The sequence below is a fragment of the Oncorhynchus nerka genome, linkage group LG3 (assembly GCF_034236695.1).
Source record: "Oncorhynchus nerka isolate Pitt River linkage group LG3, Oner_Uvic_2.0, whole genome shotgun sequence".
Taxonomy (NCBI): domain Eukaryota; kingdom Metazoa; phylum Chordata; class Actinopteri; order Salmoniformes; family Salmonidae; genus Oncorhynchus; species Oncorhynchus nerka.
In genome coordinates, this window is record NC_088398.1 from 32,289,505 (window position 1) to 32,312,416 (window position 22,912).

The 22,912-nt window shown below is 41.9% G+C and overlaps 2 protein-coding genes across 7 annotated transcripts in view; one reads left to right on the plus strand and one right to left on the minus strand.

The window, feature by feature from the left end:
• Window positions 1-773: 773 nt before the first annotated feature.
• On the minus strand, window positions 774-4,036 carry stmn1b (stathmin 1b). 3 transcript variants are annotated; one of them, XM_029630056.2, is made up of 5 exons: window positions 3,584-4,036; window positions 2,135-2,178; window positions 1,726-1,892; window positions 1,375-1,566; window positions 774-1,173 (listed from the first exon to the last, which is right to left on the minus strand). In XM_029630056.2, the coding sequence occupies exons 2-5, from the start codon at window positions 2,148-2,150 to the stop codon at window positions 1,114-1,116; spliced, it is 435 nt and encodes a 144-aa protein (XP_029485916.1). In that variant the 5' UTR covers window positions 2,151-2,178; window positions 3,584-4,036; the 3' UTR covers window positions 774-1,113. The 3 variants fall into 3 exon arrangements, with proteins under 3 accessions (XP_029485916.1, XP_029485932.1, XP_029485924.1); XM_029630072.2 differs by lacking the exon at window positions 3,584-4,036 and adding an exon at window positions 3,497-3,524; XM_029630064.2 differs by lacking the exon at window positions 3,584-4,036 and adding an exon at window positions 3,092-3,349.
• A 1,980-nt stretch (window positions 4,037-6,016) lies between these two features.
• serinc2l (serine incorporator 2, like) overlaps window positions 6,017-22,912 on the plus strand; it is a 38,478-nt gene continuing 21,582 nt past the window's right edge. The window contains exons 1-5 of one of the 4 annotated variants that reach the window (XM_029630024.2): window positions 6,017-6,094; window positions 12,003-12,151; window positions 15,343-15,504; window positions 20,094-20,281; window positions 20,865-20,944. In XM_029630024.2, the coding sequence (XP_029485884.1) occupies window positions 12,113-12,151; window positions 15,343-15,504; window positions 20,094-20,281; window positions 20,865-20,944 (469 nt within the window). In that variant the 5' untranslated portion in view covers window positions 6,017-6,094; window positions 12,003-12,112. Of the gene's footprint in view, window positions 6,095-11,538; window positions 11,681-12,002; window positions 12,152-15,342; window positions 15,505-18,530; window positions 18,626-20,093; window positions 20,282-20,864; window positions 20,945-22,912 lie in introns of those variants that run through there. The other 3 variants (XM_029630015.2, XM_029630034.2, XM_029630042.2) reach the window with 3 other exon arrangements.

Consider the following 22,912-nt stretch of genomic DNA (forward strand, 5'->3'; position numbering starts at 1 on the left):
TGTAGGTAACTGAGTCTGCAACCCAAAAGCCACAAATAAATTAAGACCATTAATAATTTGATTGACGCAACCGTGGGCCAATCTAAGTAACATAATACAAAAATCTCCATCAAAATTCGTCAATTTAAGATAGAGATCAGTTGTTGTTTTTTGCATTGGCTGCGTTAATATTCACCGCATCCCCCTGTATGTAGGCCTTCCGCATCTGCGGTGGAAGGTGGAGGAGCTAGGTTGTGTTCGTCAGACCATGAGACATCCCGAAAATCGTCTTCTCACAAAAACGTATGTAGCGTCCAAACGTATGTAGCGCCTGCAAACTATTATGAGCACTCTATGGAAATGGTACTCTCACGCACACGATGGTGTTCCCCATTTTGCTCTACGCCCCCCACTGGACTCGTCTGTCACGGGACTCTTCTGAATGTAACCCATACAAACGAAGTATGGAAGTCGTTTTATGCCAACAAAAGTAAGGGATTAAATGTGTTTAAAAATATATCTATTTCCTGAGCTTTCATATATATCCTAGATATAGAACAGACACTTCAAAACCTTATTCCTTATGATTCATTTGTTTTGCCATGTATGAATGTGTTATTCAAAGCGTTTCTATAAACTATAGTAGTAAAGGACAAATTAAATATTATATCAAATAATTATAACATTTTTTTCAAAATCAAATAGCTAAATGATCCATGGTATGACCATTTTTAAAACAATTGAATATGTTAGCTTAGTACCCTACCCCCCACAACGGCTAAGACTTTTAGAGGTTTTGAAGAACAATTGCAACTTTATTAATCTCAGATAACCGCAGTTTTACAAGGTACAAGGATTTACTTACATTATGCAATTCACAATGTTAAGGACCAATGTCTAACAGTGGCATGCTTCCTTATAGGTAAAAACACTGCTTATTTCAAAGGTCATAAGCTACAATACACAAATCTACTGGAGGTGGGGGAAGAAATACTTACACATCCACAACAAAAGCAACAATGGACAGCCTAACTAATCCTAACAAGGTGAACAAAACTATAACAATGAAAAATATAATACTGTCAATGACCAGAACAAAAAGATACGTTTTTTTTTTATTATTACAAAAGAAAATCAGTTCTCCCCCTCTGGTTTTGTTTCCTTGGCCTTTCGTACCTCCTCAAGCTTCTTATCCTAAAATGAATAAAAAACATGAAAATCACATTAGTTAAACTGATTAGTTAAGTATAACTTTGAACAGTGTGCATGGCATTTCAACCAACATCCCATTTCCATAACCTGGGCCTTTCAATTTGAAATTCTCTCAAGTTCAGAATTGCAGAAAATTACGTCAAGATGTCAGACAAAAATGGCAGGCTGAGCAGTGAGGCCAACCTTCTCTTTGAATTTCTCATTGAGAGCTGCCATTCGTGCCGTGCGATTCTCTTTGTTGGCTTCCATCTTCTGATTGAGCTTCTCCTCTGCTGTCTTGCTGAAGTTGTTGTTCTCCTCCATGGCTTTCTTCAGAACTTCCTTCTCGTGCTCTCTCTTCTCAGCTAAGTGCTTCAGCACCTCTGCTTCATGACTCTGATCAAATTAGAAAATCAAAGTCACACAGGAAGTTAGTGGTAGGCTAGTGGGACCAAACCTGAGCTAGAAAATAATAAAATATAAATGAACTAAACCTGTAAGGTGGATGCGGCTCCATTTCCTGATACTTATTTGTGTATATCTGACTGTAGGTACCTTGCGTCTCTCCTCTGCAGCCTCCAGTTTCTTCTGGATTTCCTCTAGGGACATCTCCTTCTTCTCCTTTGGGGGAGGTAGGGGGATTTCACCCTTGGCATCGGGGGCCAAGATTACCTCAAATGCTTGACCTGAAGCACGCTTGTCCAACTCCTTGACCAGGATCTCTGTGAAAATAGGGAATCCATCAATGTTGATACAAGTAGGTATCAAACTGATAATAGCATAGTTATAACACCTAAACAATATGATAGTGAAGCTAATTGCATAAAAGTGACTCCAAAATGACACAATACATTATTTACCATTAATTTATATTGGGCACTAAACAACAAAAAAGGTGTAACTGTCTCAATATGTTTGGGCTCATTGTAATAGTGTAATAAAGTCCCATCGTGTTAACACTTACCTCCAGAGGACGCCATTTCAGCAGAGTAATGAGGGTTGATTTGCCTGGGAGGAAAAATACAGACAAAGCCATAGGTTTAATGACAGAAAGACAATACATCAAAAGATGCATCCATGCACTAATCAGGAATGAACAGAAACACAGATCGATACAAGCAATGACAACTATTGATTCTGAAGGTGGAGAGCCATGATATGTGCCTAGTAAGAATTCAATTGGGGGTATTGCTGTCTATAAGATGACCGTTGGAGATGGATCACTTGTATTCATGTTAGACATGTAGCATGAATATTAGCGATACAGCAAATGATTGAGAATAGATTTCACAGTACCCTTACTGCACCTATTCAAAACAACAGCTGGCAAATGTTTAAAATAGTTTATTTCAATGGAGACAAAAAGGGTGTGGACATGAAGCCCTTCCCATCCTTGTTTATCAGGAACAAATACCAGAGCATAAATTAAGTTACTAAATTAGAATTTATTCTACCTTGCCATTGTCATGGTACTATAATGTCAGCAGAGAACGTTTTCTTTCCCGGAATTGGATTTGATTATTGCACGAAGACAATAAAGGGAGCACCATTGGAAATACAGGTCAGAGAACAATATGAACTTAGCTAGCTAGCTAGGTGTGGTCTGAATTGACAGTCAGATTGGAGAACATTCAAATTCAATCATTGCATTTATTGAGTTAAAGCCAATTCCTAGCTAAAGGCAGAGGCGTTCCTACACTAAGACCAGCTTCAAAACAAGACACCAACACTAACAAAGACTGAATACTACAAACGACCAACAGTAATCTATTCATGTCGATGACAGCATGACAGATTTCAATTTCATAAAAACTAAAAACACAATTATGAATCATTACATTATTTAAGATTTTACAATATCACACATTAACTTTACATAGCTAGACAAATACCACCGACACTGATATCCATCTCAACCCACCTGCAAATTGCACGAATAGCAAACTGGTGCTGAGGAGACAATGGACTCGGCTACACTGTCAGCTCAGCAGGGGCACAGACACTGGCAGACAACCTGAATATATTAGCTAGCTAGCGATTGCAGTCTGAAACCCCTCTTCACATGTAAGTTAAAGCACAGCAATTTGTCCATAGTGGTTGTCGAAAGTCAATGTTTAATCGTCGATTGACGACATGGGAATTGAGAAAAAGCGCAGACCGAGGCACAGTGTGATCACTCCCACCTAGTCTCCATCCCCAGAGTCATGCGCTGCGTAGCTGGCTAACGTTAACTATCTGAACAGCTATTAACTATGTTCAAGGCAGCTAGCTTACATTATAGGATGCTCAATTGCCATACATTTGTAATGACAACGAAGTTACTTACCCCAAAAAGGACAAACATCACGGAAAGCGTAATGATTGCCATCAATATATCTCCAATGATTACCGTTAAAAACATTTTTAAACCTACCTTCAAATGCTGAAAAGGTGGTGTGGTCGCGCCTTCTTCACTGCCTGCCTCAGCACCGTTCGCGCAACAACACAAAGGACCGAAGCACTAAAGTTAACTCGTCACATCTCGTTCTCTACTCCCATTGGACCTAATCGTCCAATCAATAATGTCGATTTAGCTTGCATTCGTAGATTACTTTTGGCTATCTACTCCGATTTCCAAAACGCTCACGTTTGAATGTGCCAGAGCACAGAGTAATTGATGAATTTACGAACGCGCAACACCGTTGAATATGACAGGTGTGAGTAAAGGTTGGCAGAAAATGGAATTCAATTGTTGCTAGCAGCACAGTTAGTCACTAACGCTCTAGATAGCATGAAAACAGCCTAACTAGCTCTGCTAGGGCGAGTAAAATGTTCAGAGTTGAGGTGTTCTCTCATTTGTGTCTGGAAGTAACAAGCAAGCCAGGCAACTTTAGCCAACTTTAGCTTGGGGGGGGGTTGGCTCGTAGTGGTGACATCAGACCGTCTAGTTAAGTAGGCAATATAAAAAAGCCTGTCTATCATGTTCATTGATTGGGTTAAGATGAACCGTCACTCCAAAACTAGCGGACCAATGGAGACTCATTCTCTGCGCCTCCCCCTAAACCCCGCCCTTTTCGGAAAAATAATGCCAAAACTCGCAATTGAAAAGACTGGCTTCGAAAGTAAAGATACGAGTAGCGTAACCAAAAGGTAGTACATGCAGGCAAGAGCACAGGCAAAGTGTATTCAATAGGATTGGTTGCTGGGAAAGTTTAACCGAAAATGATTTTTGCATTCGTTTTCAAGTATAATTTTTAATCACTTGTCATAGAGTTTTGCTCTCGCTTTAAAATGATTTGCTTACACGTTTTTTGGGTTTTGCTTTTGATGTCTTATTTTGGTTTACAATTCTATACATTTTTTCAATTGTTTGGTTTTTGATTTCAACATCCATTATTTCACCCGTCCTCGAAAATATAACCTTTACATTCTCAACTTTATATTTCATGTTCACAATTTATTTTATTTTGAATTCAATACATATGGTGTGAAATTGACCCCATAGAAATGCATTTACGAACTAACCCTAATGAATCGATGTTCTCAGCTGGAATGAAATCAAAAGCATAAGACAGGGTTCCCAGGATGGATACAGTAGCCTACCATCATCAACATAAATAGTTACTCTAGCTGGCTTTCTAAACCTATCCCTCAGTCTTCTAAACCCACTGGTGCAAACATTGCTAGACTTCCTGGAACGCTTATGAGACAGCCAGGCAGACACAAGGGTTCCGGTCAAAGAAGCAGTTTCGACTGCTCCTGCAATTTTGCTTCGTTACTGCAGTATAACGGAGGCCTGGCCCAGAAAGACAGTTTCCATGGCCACATAGACATATAAGATGTGGTGTAAAGTACTTAAGTATAAATTCTTTAAAGTACTACTTAAGTCGTTTTTTTTGTGTATCTGTACTTTACTATTTACATGTCTGACAACTTTTACTTTTACTCCTAAAGGAATGAATGTACTTTCTGGTCCATACATTTTCTCTGACACCCAAAAGTAAAAGTGTCATTGAATGGGTGAGTTAATTTAATACTAACATGGGTTTGTTGTACTTCTCTACATGCATGCAATGAAGGATGTCACAGACTTGTATCTTTGAACTTCCTATGCTATTTAGACATTGGTTGGCATCCACCCAAGTAAGGATTCCTGCGCAAATGTATTTGTGCAAAAAAAGCTGTAACTTGGTAATAGTGTATATTTTAATATTATATTTTGGATATAATATTTTATATTATTTAGAGTATATATTGGGGTGCGTAACTGGTGGAAGGGAAGTCAGACGCAGGAGAGCAGCCCTGAGGTCGAAATGCGGTACCCTAGGCGTACAGGTCATGCTCCAACTGTCACGTTCTTTCAAAATCGAACCCAGAAGCAGACCAGGAGAGTAGGAAGAAGGTGAGTATTTATTTACAAGTGAATGTGAATGGGTAGATATATCCAGGTGGCGTAGCGGGCAGCGGTGGTGAGTTGATGGGAGTAAATAGGTGGATGCAATGGGGTAGCGGAATCCTCCGACGACCAGGCGGGAATGGGGTAAATGATCCGGGTGAGTAACTGAAGACAGAACAAACGGAGGTAAGTTTAAGGCAAGCAATACGTAAAAAACAACAAAACAAATTCTATCCAACTTGAGGCTGATACTATGGCACAACATACTGTTCATGGCTAACGATCCGGCAGGGAATGGATGTCAGGTCAGAGCTTTTGAAGGGGAGAGGTGATGATCAGGACAGGTGTGCAGATTACTGATGGGATACAGGTGCGGGTGAACATCGATCTCCCAACAAGCTAATTCGCCCGGCAACCAGACAGGGTGCGTTCCAGGACACCGGAAACACACTCCAGGACAGAAACACAGGCAAACACAGACTCAGGAAGCGGGATTCGTGACACCAACAGTCGACCAAGCACCTTGCGCACCAGGGAGACATGCTCAGCGTGAGTAGCGAAGTATATCAGAATGTCATCCATATACACCCTGCCTGTGCAGGTCCCTGAAAATCTCACGTTAGTTTTGGGCAACAGGGTTAAGTAGCTGGCTAGCTATTTATTTTCATGAACTGAAGTTCAATTTCAATAGGCGAACAACAAGTGGCAACCTAGTTAATACTTACTCACAAGGATTTCTAAATCATTCCTAAGAATAATAAAAATGACTGCAGTTTCTACTGGTCATTGTTTTCAGGCTGGTTGTATTTGGTGCTAGCTAGGTACAAAGCTAAAGCTTTGAAATTGAGGTCGATCAAATTATGCTTTATTACCAACGTGGCATTGTAAACACATCGTTAGTGGCCCGTGTTTGCTTGTCTGCAGACTTTTTTGTACAGCTTTGACAGTGCTACTGTATCTTTTTTGACACGCAAAGACCCAAACGGCGTTCCATAGTATGTATGTTGTGAAGCTAATAGCAGTGATGCCATTACTGTGTAACTCCGGTAGGTCAACATCTGAAAAATAGCTCACTTGGTAGTGTGTACCGGTTCTCGACCAGTCGGCGAAAGCCAACATCACCCACGACAGAGAACGGTTGATTGTCAAGGGCAATGAATTCCATTATCTTGGCTTTAATGGATTTCGCCTTGGCGCCGGCCATGGAGCGGGACTGGACGCCGTGCCTGGACTAGGCATCGGCGCAGAGGAAGGCTCCGGCCATGGCGCAGGAAGCTGCGGGCTGTGGACCTTCACTGGAAACTCTGAACTGTGGCCTGGTGCGTGGAGCCGGTACAGGTTTCACCGGACTGATGACACGATCTTCAGGGTAAGTGCGGGGAGCCAGCACAGGGCGTACCGGGCCGGGGAGGCGCACTGGAAGCCTGGTGCGTGGAGCCGGCACAGGTTTCCCCGGACTGACGATGCTCTTCAAAACTCATGCGCTGCAGCATACTCCTAGCCAACATTTCTCTCCGATATCCCTCCTCAAACTTCTCCATCAACTCCATCATCTCTGGCTCTCTCCTCGGCTCTGCCGACCGCCCCTTGTGCCCCTCCCCAATATTCTTTTGCCCTTGGGCTGTTTGTGGCCGCAGACCCCGGCATCATCACTGTCCTCCATTACTCCTCGGCAACTCCCGCCATGGAAGGGTCTCGCATCCACCTAATATCTCCTCCCATGACAAACTCTCCTTCACCTCCTGGGCACGCTGCTTGGTCCTTACTTGGTGGGATATTCTGTCATGTTCGTTGTATAAATAATTGGACCAAGGCGCAGCGTGAGTAGAGTTCCACATTTTATTAATAGTGAAACTTCCAAAAACAACAAAGATATAACGATCGTGACAGACGTAGCACACATAGGCACTAACACGAAACAATATCCCACATTGCAGGTGGGGAAAAGGACAAACTAAGTATGATCCCCAATTAGAGGCAACGATAATCAGCTGCCTCCAATTGGGAAACATACCCACACACCAACATAGAAACAACGCCCCCTAGTCATGACCTGACCTAAAACACCATAGAGAACTCAGAGAGTCAGGGCGTGACAATCGGGTAACATTTGAACATAGTTAGTTGATTCGATAAATAACAGTTATCAGATTAATGAGAGTAAAGTCATGACAGGAGGTAAATTATATTATATATAGTACCAGTCAAAAGTTTGGACACACCTGCTCATTCAAGACTTTTCTACATTTTTTGTATTTTCTACATTATAGAATAATAGTGAAGACATCAAAACTATGAAATAACACATATGGTATCATGTAGTAACCAAAAAAGTGTTAAACAAAGTAAAAGTAGCCATCCTTTGCCTTGGTGACAGCTTTGCACACTCTTGGCAGTAATGCATAATAAAAATATATATATATATAAAAAAAAATAAGGACTCTCGAGCACATCATGTATGCCAATTAACATTTTTTTGTGATTAGTGAACAGATTTCCAAGAAAAGTAATTCAAGGTTGACTCCGCTTGTTGGAAAGAGTGGCTATTTGAAGAATCTCAAATATTAAATATATTTTACATTTACATTTTACATTTAAGTCATTTAGCAGACGCTCTTATCCAGAGCGACTTACAAATTGGTGCGTTCACCTTAAGACATCCAGTGGAACAGCCACTTTACAATAGTGCATCTAAATCTTTTAAGGGGGGGGTGAGAAGGATTACTTTATCCTATCCTAGGTATTCCTGAAAGAGGTGGGGTTTCAGGTGTCTCCGGAAGGTGGTGATTGACTCCGCTGTCCTGGCGTCGTGAGGGAGTTTGTTCCACCATTGGGGGGCGAACAGTTTTGACTGGGCTGCGCGGGAACTGTACTTCCTCAGTGGTAGGGAGGCGAGCAGGCCAGAGGTGGATGAACGCAGTGCCCTTGTTTGGGTGTAGGGCCTGATCAGAGCCTGGAGGTACTGAGGTGCCGTTCCCCTTACAGCTCCGTAGGCAAGCACCATGGTCTTGTAGCGGATGCGAGCTTCAACTGGAAGCCAGTGGAGAGAGCGGAGGAGCGGGGTGACGTGAGAGAACTTGGGAAGGTTGAACACCAGACGGGCTGCGGCGTTCTGGATGAGTTGTAGGGGTTTAATGGCACAGGCAGGGAGCCCAGCCAACAGCGAGTTGCAGTAATCCAGACGGGAGATGACAAGTGCCTGGATTAGGACCTGCGCTGCTTCCTGTGTGAGGCAGGGTCGTATTTTGATTTGTTTTAACACTTTTTTGGTTACTACATGATTCCATATGTGTTATTTCATAGTTATGTCTTCAATATTATTCTACAATGTAGAAAATAGTAAAAAATTAAGAAAATATTTTGAATGAGTAGGTGTTCTAAAACTTTTGACCGGTAGTGTATATTTGGCTATTTTCACTGCATAAAATGTAGAAGAGTTCCCTTATCAGGTTTAGAAAAAAATGCCTGCTAAATGCTAACTCCCGTTCGTATAAGCTGGTAGCATAGCTAGCATACAAAAATCAGTGGTGGTAGTCAAAGTAGTTTTTAACTGTAACACACACGTGCACATACACGGACACACACATGTAAATGAGAGCCATACTTGCACACACATACATGGCCTTGCTGTTATGAATTTTGTTTTCCTTGGTGTCTTTTGTTTTTTGCATTGTTGTTTTCGGGTTATTTAATTATGATTAACTATTTAATTTTTATTATGCTTAATTATTTTCTCGGGGGGGGGTCTGATATGTTGCTGGTTCGTGTCCCAGTTTTTGACCTTGTGGGTGATCTATCGACGTGCCCTTGAGCAGGGCGTTGACCCTGGTTTCTTCTGTGGGTCGTTCTGGATGGGAGTCTGTTAGATGACTGAATAATGTACATGTTGAGTGGTTTCACTGCAAGTAGATTATATGTTTTAATATTCAATTAAAACATATATTATATTTTTTTACTGTAATGCGGGTGATTGATGACGATGACATGAACATCAATCAATCAATCAAATGTATTTATAAAGCCCTTTTTACATCAGCCAATGTCACAAAGTGCTGTATAGAAACCCAGCCTAAAACCCCAAACAGCAAGCAATGCAGATGTAGAATGCACGTGCATGTATTGTCACGTTCTGACCTTAATTTCCTTTGTTTTGTATTTATTTAGTATGGTCAGGGCGTGAGTTGGGTGGGTTGTCTATGTTTGTTTTTCTAGGTTTTGGGAATTTCTATGTTTCGGCCTAGTATGGTTCTCAATCAGAGGCAGGTGTCATTAGTTGTCTCTGATTGAGAATCATACTTAGGTAGCCTGGGTTTCACTGTGTGTTTGTGGGTGATTGTTTCCGTGTCTGTGTTTGTTTCGCCACACGGTACTGTTTCGGTTTTGTTCACGTTTATTGTTTTGTATTCATTGAGTGTTCAGTTCATGTTTTTAAATAAACAACCATGGACACTTACCACGCCGCATCTTGGTCCGATCCTTGCTATACACCTCCTCTTCAGACGAAGAGGAGGAAAACCCTTACATGTATTGGGGTTTTACATCCAGACAAGCATTATGCTCTGATTTTTAACTCAACATAGTGTGAAATAAACATATAAACAATAGCCTAAATATAGGCACATGTTTTGGGAGGCAATGGGGATATTCGGGATGGAGATTTTTTACCTCATGCTATCTTGGCTGAGCTCCTATGTCAAGCACCGGGAAACGGACTCCAACATCTCAGAAGAGGTAGGTGTTGTCTTTTCATTTAGCCAGCTGTTTATAATTAGCTGGATGGCTATAGGGATTAGCCCTGAATCACTTTGAGTGGTGCAGTGCAGACCAATTTAATTGGATGCATTATGACAGCTCCCAGAAGCGCAAGAAGTATGAATGATCTGACTTCTGGAAGGCCGCATCACAGTAAATGCTGTCGGATTGACCATGTAGAGCCTTTTACAACATGTTGGAGGCGCTGCGGTATAGAACTTGATTTGGCCTCTGCAAACCTCCAGAGGCTCCGCAATTTTGTCACACCCTCCTTACGGAGCCTCTGCAATCCATTTCCAGAGTGGAAGAAGGGAGTAACGTTGAAGAAATCATGGTAGTTGGATTAGAGACACCGGTAAATATTACTCGCCAACAGGGTACTGACTATGCCATTCAAAGACTCTAATTACTATAGCACCTATTGTCATAGGATCTTCTGACTGGGGGAGTTTCGTTAAGAGCCCCAACACTTGCTCTAAACATGCATCGCTTGCATTACTGTTTTGGAAACATAAGGAAAGTATCTTTCATATCAGCGAGAAGTAATTTTCAAAAAACTAAAGGTATATTACTACACACCTTAATTGGTTTAAGGTTAGTGTTCCCACACTGCCATTATCTCCATATTGCAGCACTGGTTTATGGAAGACAGATGGAAGACATAGGCCACCACCTATGCTAATTAGCTATCTAGTGTGCTCCGAACACCTGTGTGTAAGTTAATTGGGGAGGAGCTGTAGTTCGCCAACTGGGGTCACCTAGAACACACAGTGTATGGATCTGTGCAAAACTGCTACAGTAAGTGTATTTTTCTATTTATTTAAGCTTATTTCTCGCTGACATGAAAGATAAGGCCCTTACACACACACACAACATGCAGTCAGGGTGTAGTATAACTGTAGTTCGAGTGTGTTGGTGTTTCATACGGGAGAGGGAATGCAAAACAACGACTCTGGACAGTGGAATCAGGTGTATCAAAAAGGCTGTTTATTGGTCAAAGATATCTTGTTCTACATCGTGCACGGATCTAGTTCATATAACCCGATGAGGGGTCAGGTGAAAAAGAGGCCTTATACCAAGGTTACATTCATTTTTATACAATAATAAAGTAGGTGGAGTCTTGTCGTTTTGGTCTTCTGACTGGTCACAAAGAGTTGGAGGCGGGCCTTGCTCTAGCCAGAGCGGGCCCCATTGGTGCATAGCAGAGTCTTGTTCTCTGAGCTCCCTGACCAGAGAGGGGTTCAGTTTTATGGCTGGGTATATGTGTTCTTGCGATGGAATGTCTTTGTTTCCTGGAGTCGTAAGACAGCAAAGCTGAGGAGATAGTGTTAGGGGGGGTAGTTTTATTGCAGGGAGAGTGACCTGGTTCCTGTTTTAGCAGGGGTATGTGAAATGACTTGAGTCAGGCGGATTAGTTTAGCGCTGTATAATATATAAGCTATGTGTATGAATATTTATATAACAAGTGCAGTATGCTGCAATTGCTGCATCTAAAATACCACAGTGGACTTCAGTTACTGCACTTTTACTGCAGTTTCAAAACTGCAATATTTTTAAGGGGGCATATTAGCATGTTTAGAAAACTGTTTAGGAAGCAATGATTGACATTTGTAAACGTTAATACGTGGTGAATGTAATGGCTGAAACCCCTGCTGATGTATTACATCTTTGTATTGTATTATGAATGTTTTTTCCCTTTCCCCAGCAATGGATTTTCTTTCGTTCACTACCCGTGAAGTAGGTGGCGGCATGCACCTTTAACATTTGTTTGTGGACCGCCATAATACCAGAGAAGAAGAGGACATCGCTTAGAAAATGGGGGCTTGCATGGCCTTGTGCTCCCTTGCTAGCTGTGTAAGTAGCACAACAAAATCCTTTCATGCTGCCGTTTCTGTGTTTGAGACATCGGGGTTAGCTAGCAAGCAATTGGTCAATGGTGTTAGCAAGCTAGAACGTCTTATCGCTAGCGAAAGCCGAATCTGGTTTTACAGGAGACGTTGAATATGGCGCTTCTCCTTTATCGCCATATTCCACGTCTCCTGTAAACCCATATTCTGGTCCTATAGTTAGCTAGACATGTTTGCTTGCTGGCATAAATACGAAGATAACTAGTCTTTAGCTTCATTTACCATTACCTAGTAATGTTTAGATTATTCGCCTTCAGTTTAATCCATAGGCTCCATAGTTTCTGTCTCATAATGTTTTTTTGACAATTTATTTCACCAGGGAGACCAGTTGAAAACAAGTTCTCAAATACAACTGAGATCTGGCCAAGATCAAGCAAAACAGTGCGAAAAAAAACAACAGAGTTACACATGGGATAGACAAACATACAGTCAATAGCACAATAACAAAATCTATATACAGTGTGTAAATGTAGTACGATTTGTGAGGTAATAAATAGGCTATAGTGGCAAAATAAATACAATTTAGCATCAACACTGTAGTGATAGATGTACAGATGATGATGTGCAAGTAGAGATACTGGGGTGAGAAAGAGCAAAAAAAAGAACAATATGGGGATGAGGTAGGTTGGGTGGGCTGTTTACAGATGGGCTGTGTCAGGTGCAGTGATTGGTAAGCTTATAGTTAGTGAGTGAGATCTAAATCTCCAGCTTCAGTGACTTTTGCAATTCGTTCCAGTCATTGGCAGCAGAGAACTGGAAGGAAAGGCGGCCTAATGAGGTGTTGGCTTTGGGGATGACCAGTGAAATATACCTGCTGGAGCGCTTGCTATGGGTGGGTGTTGCTATGGTGACCAGTGAGTTGAGATAAGGCGGGCCTTTACCTAGCAAAGACTTACAGATGACCTCGAGCCAGTGGGTTTGGCGACGGATATGTAGTGAGGGCCAGGCAATGAGAGCATACAGGTTGCAGTGGTGGGTAGGATATGGGGCTTTAGTGACAAAACGGATGGCACTGTGATAGACTACATCCAATTTGCTGAGTAGACTGTTGGAGGCTATTTTGTAAATGACATCGCCGAAGTCGAGGATCGGTAGGATAGTCAGTTTTACGAGGGTATGTATGGCAGCATGAGTGAAGGAGGATTTGTTGCAAAATAGGAAGCCGATTCTAGATTTAATTTTGGATTGGAAATGCTTAATGTGAGTCTGGAAGGAGAGTTTACAGTCTAGCCAGACACCTAGGTATTTGTAGTTGTCCACATATTCTAAGTCAGAACTGTCCAGAGTAGTGATGCTAGTCGGTCGGTCGGGCGGGTGCTGGCAGCGATTGGTTGAAGAGCATGCATTTAGTTTTACTAGCATTTAAGAGCAGTTTGAGGTCACGGAAGGAGAGTTGTATGGCATTGAAGCTCGTTTGGAGGTTTGTTAACACAGTGTCCAAAGAAGGGCCAGATGTATACAGTCTGCCAGAGGTCCGGACAACAGGCCCTCCGATTTGACACGCTGAACTCTATCTGAGAAGTAGTTGGTGAACCAGGCGAGGCAGTGATTTGACAAACCAAGGCTGTTGAGTCTGCCGATAAGAATGCAATGATTGGCAGAGTCGAAAGCTTTGGCCAGGTCGATGAAGACTGCTGCACAGTACTGTCTTTTAACTGTGGTGGTTATGATATCGTTTAGGACCTTGAGCGTGGCTGAGGTGCACCCATGACCACCTTGGAAACCAGATTGCATAGTGGAGAAGGTACGGTGGAATTCGAAATGGTCTGTCATCTGTTTGTTAACTTGGCTTTCGAAGACTTTAGAAAGGCAGGGCAGGATAGATATAGGTCTGTAACAGTTTGGGTCTAGAGTGTCTCCCCCTTTTGATGACCTCGGCAGCTTTCCAATCTTTGGGGATCTGACGATACAAAAGAGAGGTTGAACAGGCTAATAATAGGGGTTGCAACAATTGCGGCAGATAATTTAGAAAGAGAGGGTCCAGATTGTCTAGCCCAGTTGATTTGTAGGGTCCAGATTTTGCAGCTCTTTCAGAACATCAGCTATTTGGATTTGAGTGAAGAAGTGTGGTGTGTGGGGGGGGGGGGGGTTGTGCAAGTTGCTGCAGGGGGTGCTGAGCTGTTGGCTGGGGTAGGGGTAGCCAGGTGGAAAGCATAGCCCGGCCGTAGAAAAATGCTGCTTGAAATTCTCGATTATTGTAGATTTATCGGTGGTGACAGTGTTTCCTCGCCTGAAGTGCAGTGGGCAGCTCGGAGGAGGTGCTCTTATTCTCCATGGACTTTAGTGTCCCAAAACATTTTGGAATTAGTGCTACAGGATGCAAATTTCTGTTTGAAAAAGCTAGCCTTTGCTTTCCTGACTGACCGTGTATATTGGTTCCTGACTTCCCTGAAAAGTTGCATATCGCGGGGGCTATTCGATGCTATTGCAGTATGCCACAGGATGTTTTTGTGCTTTTCAGTCAAGTCAGGAGTGAACCAGGGGCTATATCTGTTCTTAGTTCTACATTTTTTTGAATGGGGCATGCTTATTTAAGATGGTGAGGAAAGCACTTTCAAAGAACAACCAGCCATCCTCTACTGACGGGATGAGGTCAATATCCTTCCAGGATACCCGGGCCAGGTTGATTAGAATTTAGGGAGCGTTTGACAGTGATGAGGGGTGGTTGTTTGACCACGGATCCATTACGGACGCAGGCAGTGATTGCTGAGACCTGGTAGAAGACAGGTGTATTTGGAGAGCAAATTGGTCAGGATGATATCTATGAGGGTGCCCATGTTTACTGATTTAGGGTTGTACCTCGTAGGTTCCTTGATAATTTGTGTGAGATTGAGGGCATCATTTTTTGTATCTTAAATATATACGAAAAACAGACTATTTACTGACTCAATTAACACGGGACAAGACAAACACACAACCGACTGCTATGCCATCTTGGATTGGAGTGACTTCCTCCTTCAATCCTGCTATATGATCCCATGTATAATTTTGTCTTGTTGCTGAGATTCCACCAAGACATTAGCATGCATTGTTCATAAAACAAGTGACTAACAATGTTGTGCAGATGTATTCATTCTGGAACCTCCACCAGGTTACTGTTCAATGTGTGCTCTCCTTTCTCATTTTTTTCTCCACTAGGCCTCCTGTCTGTGTGGTTCCGCTCCATGTCTGCTATGTGGCTGCTGTCCCTCCTCCAGAAACTCCACCGTCACCCGGCTGGTGTTCTCCTTCTTTCTACTCCTAGGGACCCTGGTGTCTGTCATCATGATACTACCTGGCATGGAGGCACAGCTCCAAAAAGTATGACACTCCTGTCAGTGTGTTAGTGGTGCTGTTTGTTCAACTGCACCTGCCTGCAATTACACATTACATTTTTTTATTTAACCTTTATTTAACTAGGCAAGTCAGTTAAGAACAAATTCTTATTTACAATGACGGCCTACCCCGACCAAACCCGGATGACGCTGGGCCAATTGTGCGCTGCCCTATGGGACTCCCAATCACGATCGGATGTGATTCAGCCTGGATTCTAACCAGGGACTTTAGTGATAATCGATCCGCAATTGCTAATAAGCCACCCGTAACCACCCGACTATATGTGATCAAGTGAAAGTTTGAGGCCCGCATCCGACCCTATCCTGCAAATATCGAAAATGCGCTTAGGCTACAGTCCAAGATGGCGTAACGATTTTTGACGGGGTGCAGAATTTATTTTCTTCCTAATTTAGATATGTTTCTGCTTATAATTTCCAACATTTTGGTAGGTTATTTGTAAGTGAACTTGTCTAATTAGACCAGAATGTCATCAATTATAGAATGGACACTTCAATCTAAAATCTACACCTGCCAAATGCCGGTAGATTTTGGCATTGGCGGGTAGGGTAAGATGTCTATTTCACTAGCCATGTTGGCGGGTGGTCGGGGTTCAACAGTGTGAGCATTTCACTCGCATTTGTGAATAAAAATAGTAAGTATGAGCACATTTATAGTCAAATTAATTCTGCAGTAGCTGTTTTCAAGCACTTCTACTGTTTTGTTTCATAGCTTGTAAATGAATCGCACAAAGTCAAAGAATCACGAATCCTAAATGGCCTATTCCACATTGCGCTGCAACAGTGCCTAGTTGAATTCATTATGCCCTAATCTATGGATTTCATATGACTGGGCAAGGGCGGGCCTGGGAGGGAATTGGCCCACCCACTTGGTAGCCAGGCTCACCCACTCAGAATGAGTTATTCCCCACTAAAGGGCTTTATTACAGACATAAATACTCCTCAGCACCCCCTCAGATTATCCTGCAGGTGAAGAAGCTAGATATGGAAGTGCTGGGCTGGCGTGGTTACACATGGTCTGCAGTTGTGAGGCCGGTTGGAAGTACTGCCAAATTCTCTAAAATGACAGAGGCGACTTATGGTAGAGAAATTAACATTAAATTATCTGGCAACAGCTCTGGTGGACATTCTTCCAGTCAGCATGCCAATTGCACTCTCCCTCAACTTGAGACATCTGTGGTGTTCTGTGACGAAACTGCACATTTTAGTGGCCTTTCATTGTCCACAGCATAAGGTGCACCTGTGTAATGATCATGCTGTTTAAGGATCCGTCCCTTTTTTTCCCCTTTCAATTTTCGCCTGAAATGACATACCCAAATCTAACTGCCTGTAGTCAGGACCTGAAGCAGCAATATGAATATTCTTTATACCATTTGAGAGGAAACACTTTGAAGTTTGTGCAAATGTGAAATTAATGTCGGAGAATATAAGACATTAGATCTAGTAAAAGATAATACAAAGAAAAAACATGTACTTTTTTGGTATTCTTTCACTGTAATAGCTACTGTCAATTGGACAGTGCAGTTAGATTAACAAGAATTTAAGTTTTCTGCCCATATCAGATATGTCTATGTCCTGGGATTTTTTTTGTTACTTACAACCTACGTTAGCTCAACTGTCCCGCGGGGGGGAGGGGGACCGATCCCGTAGAGGTTAATCATTTTCTTGATATGCCACACCTGGATATCTTGGCAAATGAGAAATGCTCACTAACAGCGCTGTAAAGAAATTTGGTCAAAACATTAGAGAGAAATAAGCTTATTGTCTGTATAGAACATTTCTGGGATCTTTTATTTCAGCTCATGAAACATGGGACTAACACAACATATGTTGTGTTTTATATTTTTGTTTAGTATACATTGTTTTGTTCACAAGCTAGGTTGTTTTTCTATGTTTGAGTTTCAACTGCTAGGGAAGAGAATACAACGCTTCTTCTACTAGTCAGACTCAATCTCAGACACAAACATGATTAGAGTCTGCTACCACGGTAAACTGGCACTGATTTTAATTCAAGTACTTTTCAAGTACCAATTTGAGGAAAATGTCAGATTTTCATGGTATTCCAGTACTTAATTTTCAGCGTGTGAAATTCAAGTACTTTAAGCACCTTGTCTGAACCCTGACATTTTTTTGTCTCATCTGTGATATTTTGGTTAAAAATGTCAGGGTTCGCACAAGGTGCTTAATGAATTTGGCATCCCGAATTTCAAGTACTGGAATACCTTGAAAATCTGACGTTGTCTCAAATTTGTACTTGAAAAGTACCTGAATTAAAATGAGAGGAGAACCGAAAACGATCAAATATGTTCATATGAAAAATATACGAAAAATATTTTCGTCTTGCAAGCTTGCTCATTCCACTCACACTACTGGTACAGAACTGACTGAAGTGCAGCCAAATGTAACATCGATAGCTAAAATTCAGAGCAAATTTAAATGTAATCCTTCCTGGCAGGATATTGATGTTTATAAATGGGTTTTCTACTCGTTATGGTCGCCTGCTACCCCCGGATTTGCCTTGTTTAGCAGTGTATTCATTCACCATTCTGTCCAACGGGAAACTCCGCCCACGACATAGGCCGAGGGGTAAAACGAACTACCTCAACCCAGTCCTACAGTGGCAAGTGGCAGAGAGACGCCGCTGACAGTGGGATTTCTTTAACATCCCTCGACTCATGCCGTGTCAAGACATCCCCCAAACAAAAAACTTACTCTTTGAGAATGCGTGTACAACTGGTAAATAGTCGCTGATATTTCAGTCAGATGTTAAATAAAGATTCATTTGAAAAAATTGCAATTATTTTTCTAGGTAGCTCAAGGTCTCTGGCTATTAGCCAGGTAGCTAGCTATAACTAGCTGGCCAGAAGGATGAAGTTAGAAGCTAATGTAGAATGGAGCCTGACCTCAGCAGGTGAAGTTGACTGAAATTAAGCTAGCTATAATCGAAAGATGGGCTACTACAATTTCTCATAACATAATACCTTTTATTTACAGAGAGTAGTGAGACAGACAGTGGTGAGTCAGGCAGCAATGAAGGAGGCAAATGAGATACAAATGAAGAGGAAGCATTGAAGCAAGCAGGGAGAGAGGTTAGTAGGACAGTGATTTCCAAACTTTGTGTCCGAGACCCATGTGGGGTCCCTTAAAATGTAAATAGGGTTCCCCGAAAGAATCTTTAATCTTATTAAACACATTAATAAACTGTTTCTCTTCAAATAGGTATAGAATATAACATTTTAGAGTCAACTAAGGGCCTATTTTATTTTATTTTAATTTCACCTTTATTTAACCAGGTAGGCAAGTTGAGAACAAGTTCTCATTTACAATTGCGACCTGGCCAAGATAAAGCAAAGCAGTTCGACAGATACAACGACACAGAGTTACACATGGAGTAAAACAAACATACAGTCAATAATACAGTATCAACAAGTCTATATACAATGTAAGCAAATGAGGTGAGAAGGGAGGTAAAGGCAAAAAAGGCCATGGTGGCAAAGTAAATACAATATAGCAAGTAAAACACTGGAATGGTAGTTTGCAATGGAAGAATGTGCAAAGTAGAAATAAAAATAATGGGGTGCAAAGGAGCTAAATAAATAAATAAATTAAATACAGTTGGGAAAGAGGTAGTTGTTTGGGCTAAATTATAGGTGGGCTATGTACAGGTGCAGTGAGCTGCTCTGACAGTTGGTGCTTAAAGCTAGTGAGGGAGATAAGTGTTTCCAGTTTCAGAGATTTTTGTACTTTTACACTGTCAGATATCACTTTAATGTCATTGTGTTGGGACAACCTGTGGGACATAACATTTTGTCAAATATTAAGGCAGTTTAAATATAAAAACAAATTAATATTATGTACACTGAACATAAATATAAATGCGTGATGAATACTAACTTAATTAGTTTTTTTCATGAGGTTGTGACGATATACTGTGATCTTGTGGCGACTAGAAACAATTGCATAATAGGAACTATTACAAATTGATGGTCCTTAAATAAATATTAGTGCTTGAAAAAAGTACTTAAAAGTCCTTGAATTTGACTTGCCACTGTCTGTACGAACCCTGAAATTAAATTAAACAATATACCACGTTACTTCTTCCTAGTTATACATTTGTTTTAGAAACATTACAAAGCATTCTAATTTTTTGTGTGTTTTGTTGATGTAATTTTAGTGCAATTTGTTTCTAGGGGGGCTTGTGAAAAATCTGAGTGGCCGGTAGATTTAAAATCTACCTGCCACAGTGGCTGGTAGATCAAGAATATTTTATGCCCTGACCTCCACCCACCTGCCCTTCATCTACATAACATTTCATGACCCTAAACCCGCCTGCCCCGTGTATATAACCGTGGGGACTGCGGGTTGGGAGTCAACCCGTGCATCACTACTTTCTGTGGCGTATTTGTCAGACAATGTCAACATGTAAGAGCATAACACCTGAATGTATTTCCTATGAGTAAAACAAAAAATTGTTCTAGCACTTTCTGTGACAATGTCTTTTTTTAAACGCTACTCAAAATGACATTGAAATGCCCTTTTTATCCTTTCCCCCTCTAGATCCCAGGCTTCTGTCAGGGTGCGAGCACCATACCAGGCATGGAGAACCAGTTTAACTGTGATGTCATTGTGGGATACAAGTCGGTGTACCGCATGTGCTTCGCCATGACCTGCTTCTTCTTCCTCTTCTCAGCCATCATGGTCCGTGTCCAGAGCAGCAAAGACCCGCGTGCAGCCATTCAGAATGGGTGAGCACCAATTAAGATTTAGATCACTTCATTCATCATCATACACAAGGTCCAACCAAAATTTGACTTCGACTTTTTCTCAGCCTTTCTGAAAGACACATATACAGGTTGGAGCGGGGGGCTGCAACACTGGGCGCGGAGCTGGTGTTGTGGTGGCTTAAGCGCCTTGCTTAAGGGCACATCGGCAGGCATTTTGAGGATTTGATACCAGCAACCCTCCAGCTTACTTCCCCCCCCCAGAGTTTTTCCGCCAGACCCGGGATTCGAACTTGCACTACTCCGGTTGCTGGCTCACCTTTAACCGCTAGTCTATCTGCCGCCCTACCACCATGCCCTTCACCTCTTGCTTTCCCAGCAGGCAAAATGGTTTGAAGTGACCTCATTACAATCATAATCCGGTTGATATGTAATTTCAACCCATTTTGGGTTGGTACTGTAATAAGTTGTGTACAAATCATATATAGGACCTTTTAGTAACTTTCAGGCTCAAGTTCACTGGCTACTCTTTGAGAAGACTCATGAAAATACTCCGTTTTTTTGATGTACTATGCTTTTTTTTGTGAAACCTGTGTTTTATCCCCAGTTTCTGGTTCTTTAAGTTTCTGATCCTGGTCGGCATCACTGTGGGAGCCTTCTTCATCCCGGATGGAACCTTCCATACTGGTACTTTGATGATTAAACTTTAAATGACTGTCAAGTGACGTCTGACAGTACTGGCTTAATCATTGGCAAATGACTAGCAAAGCAGGAACATTATCATGTTCAAGGTACAGTGCATCGGTGAAAAACATTTTCCCTCTGAAAGATCCTCAATCTATAGTGATTGAGTTATTATATGTAAAGTATGCTGTTTATGCTCTTGTGAACAAACTCAATCAGACAAATAAAAAAACATTACCTTTGAGGGCTCACAAAAGCTGATTTTAATCTTATAGCCAATTCCTGGGAAGTAATCAAAGATTGTAGAAGCCAATTTAATGCTGTTGAACTAGCACATGGTTTACTGCACTGTTTATATAAACTAAAATAGGACATCCCTCACTTATTTATCCTATATATTACCAAGCTGAAAATTATAATGGATTCGATAATAGCCACTAATAGCCATTTGATAAAGGAAGTAGGAGAGGGAAAGTCATTTTACCCTTGAATATGTCAGAAGTGAACCTGTAGACAAAGCACAATAATCACACTGTTACATTACATTACATTTAAGTCATTTAGCAGACGCTCTTATCCAGAGCGACTTACTGTTATATGCTATATATACAAAAGTATGTGGACACCCCTTCAAATTAGTTGATTAGGCTTTTTCAGCCACACCAATTGCTGAAAGGTGTATAAAATCATGTACACTGCCATGCAATCTCCATAGACAAACATTAGCGGTACAATGTCCTTACTGAAGAGATCCGTTACTTTCAACATGCCACCTTTCCAACAAGTCAGTTTGTCAAATTTCTGCACTGCTTAGAGCTGTCCCGGTCAACTGTAAGTGTTACTGTGAAGTGGAAACGTCTAGGTGCAACAACTTCTCAGCTGCGAAGTGGTACACCACACACGCTCACAGAACGGGACCGCCGAGTGCTGAAGTGATTTAAAAAATGGTCTGCAGTGTTGTAAAGCTTGCTGCCATTGGACTCTGGAACAGAGGAGTGGTGAATCACGCTTCACCATCTGGCAGTCCGACGGACAAATCTGTGTTTGGAGGATGCCAGGAGAACGCTACCTTCCCCAGTGCGTAGTGCCAACTGTAAAGTTTGGAGGATAAATAATGGTCTGGGACTGTTTTTTTGTGATTCGGGCTGGGACCCTTAGTTCCAGTGAAGGGAAATCTTAACGCTACAGCATACAATGACATTCTAGATGATTCTGTGCCTCCAACTTTGTGGCAACAGTTTGGGGAAGGCCCTTTCCTGTTGTAACATGTCAATGCCCCAGTGCACAAAGCAAGGTCCATACAGAAACACCTTTGGGATGAATTGGAACGCCGACTGCGAGCCAGTCCTAATTGCCTAACATCAGTGCCCGACCTCACTAAAGCTCTTGTGGCTGAATGGAAGCAAGTCCCCGCAACAATGTTTCAACATCTAAACTCAACAAAAAAAGAAATGTCCCTATCTTTCAAAGATAATTTGTAAAAATCCTTCACAGATCTTCATTGTAAAGGGTTTAAACACTGTTTCCCATGCTTGTTCAATGAACCATAAACAACTAAGGAACCCTGTGGAACAGTCGTTAAGACACTAACCGCTTACAGACTGTAGGCAATTAAGGTCACAGTTATGAAAACTTAGGACACTAAAAGGCCTTTCTACTGACTCTGAAAAACACAAAAAATGATGACCAGGGTCCCTGGCCATCTGTGTGAACGTGCCTTAGGCATGCTGCAAAGGAGGCATGAGGACTGCAGATGTGGCCAGGGCAATAAATTGCAATGTCTGTACTGTGAGACGCCTAAGACAGCGCTACAGGAAGACAGGACGGACAGCTGATCGTCCTCGCATTGGCAGGTCACGTGTAACAACACCTGCACAGGATCGGTACATCCGAACATCACACCTGTGTGACAGGTACAGGATGGCAACAACAACTGCCCGAGTTACACCAGGAATGCACAATCCCTCCATC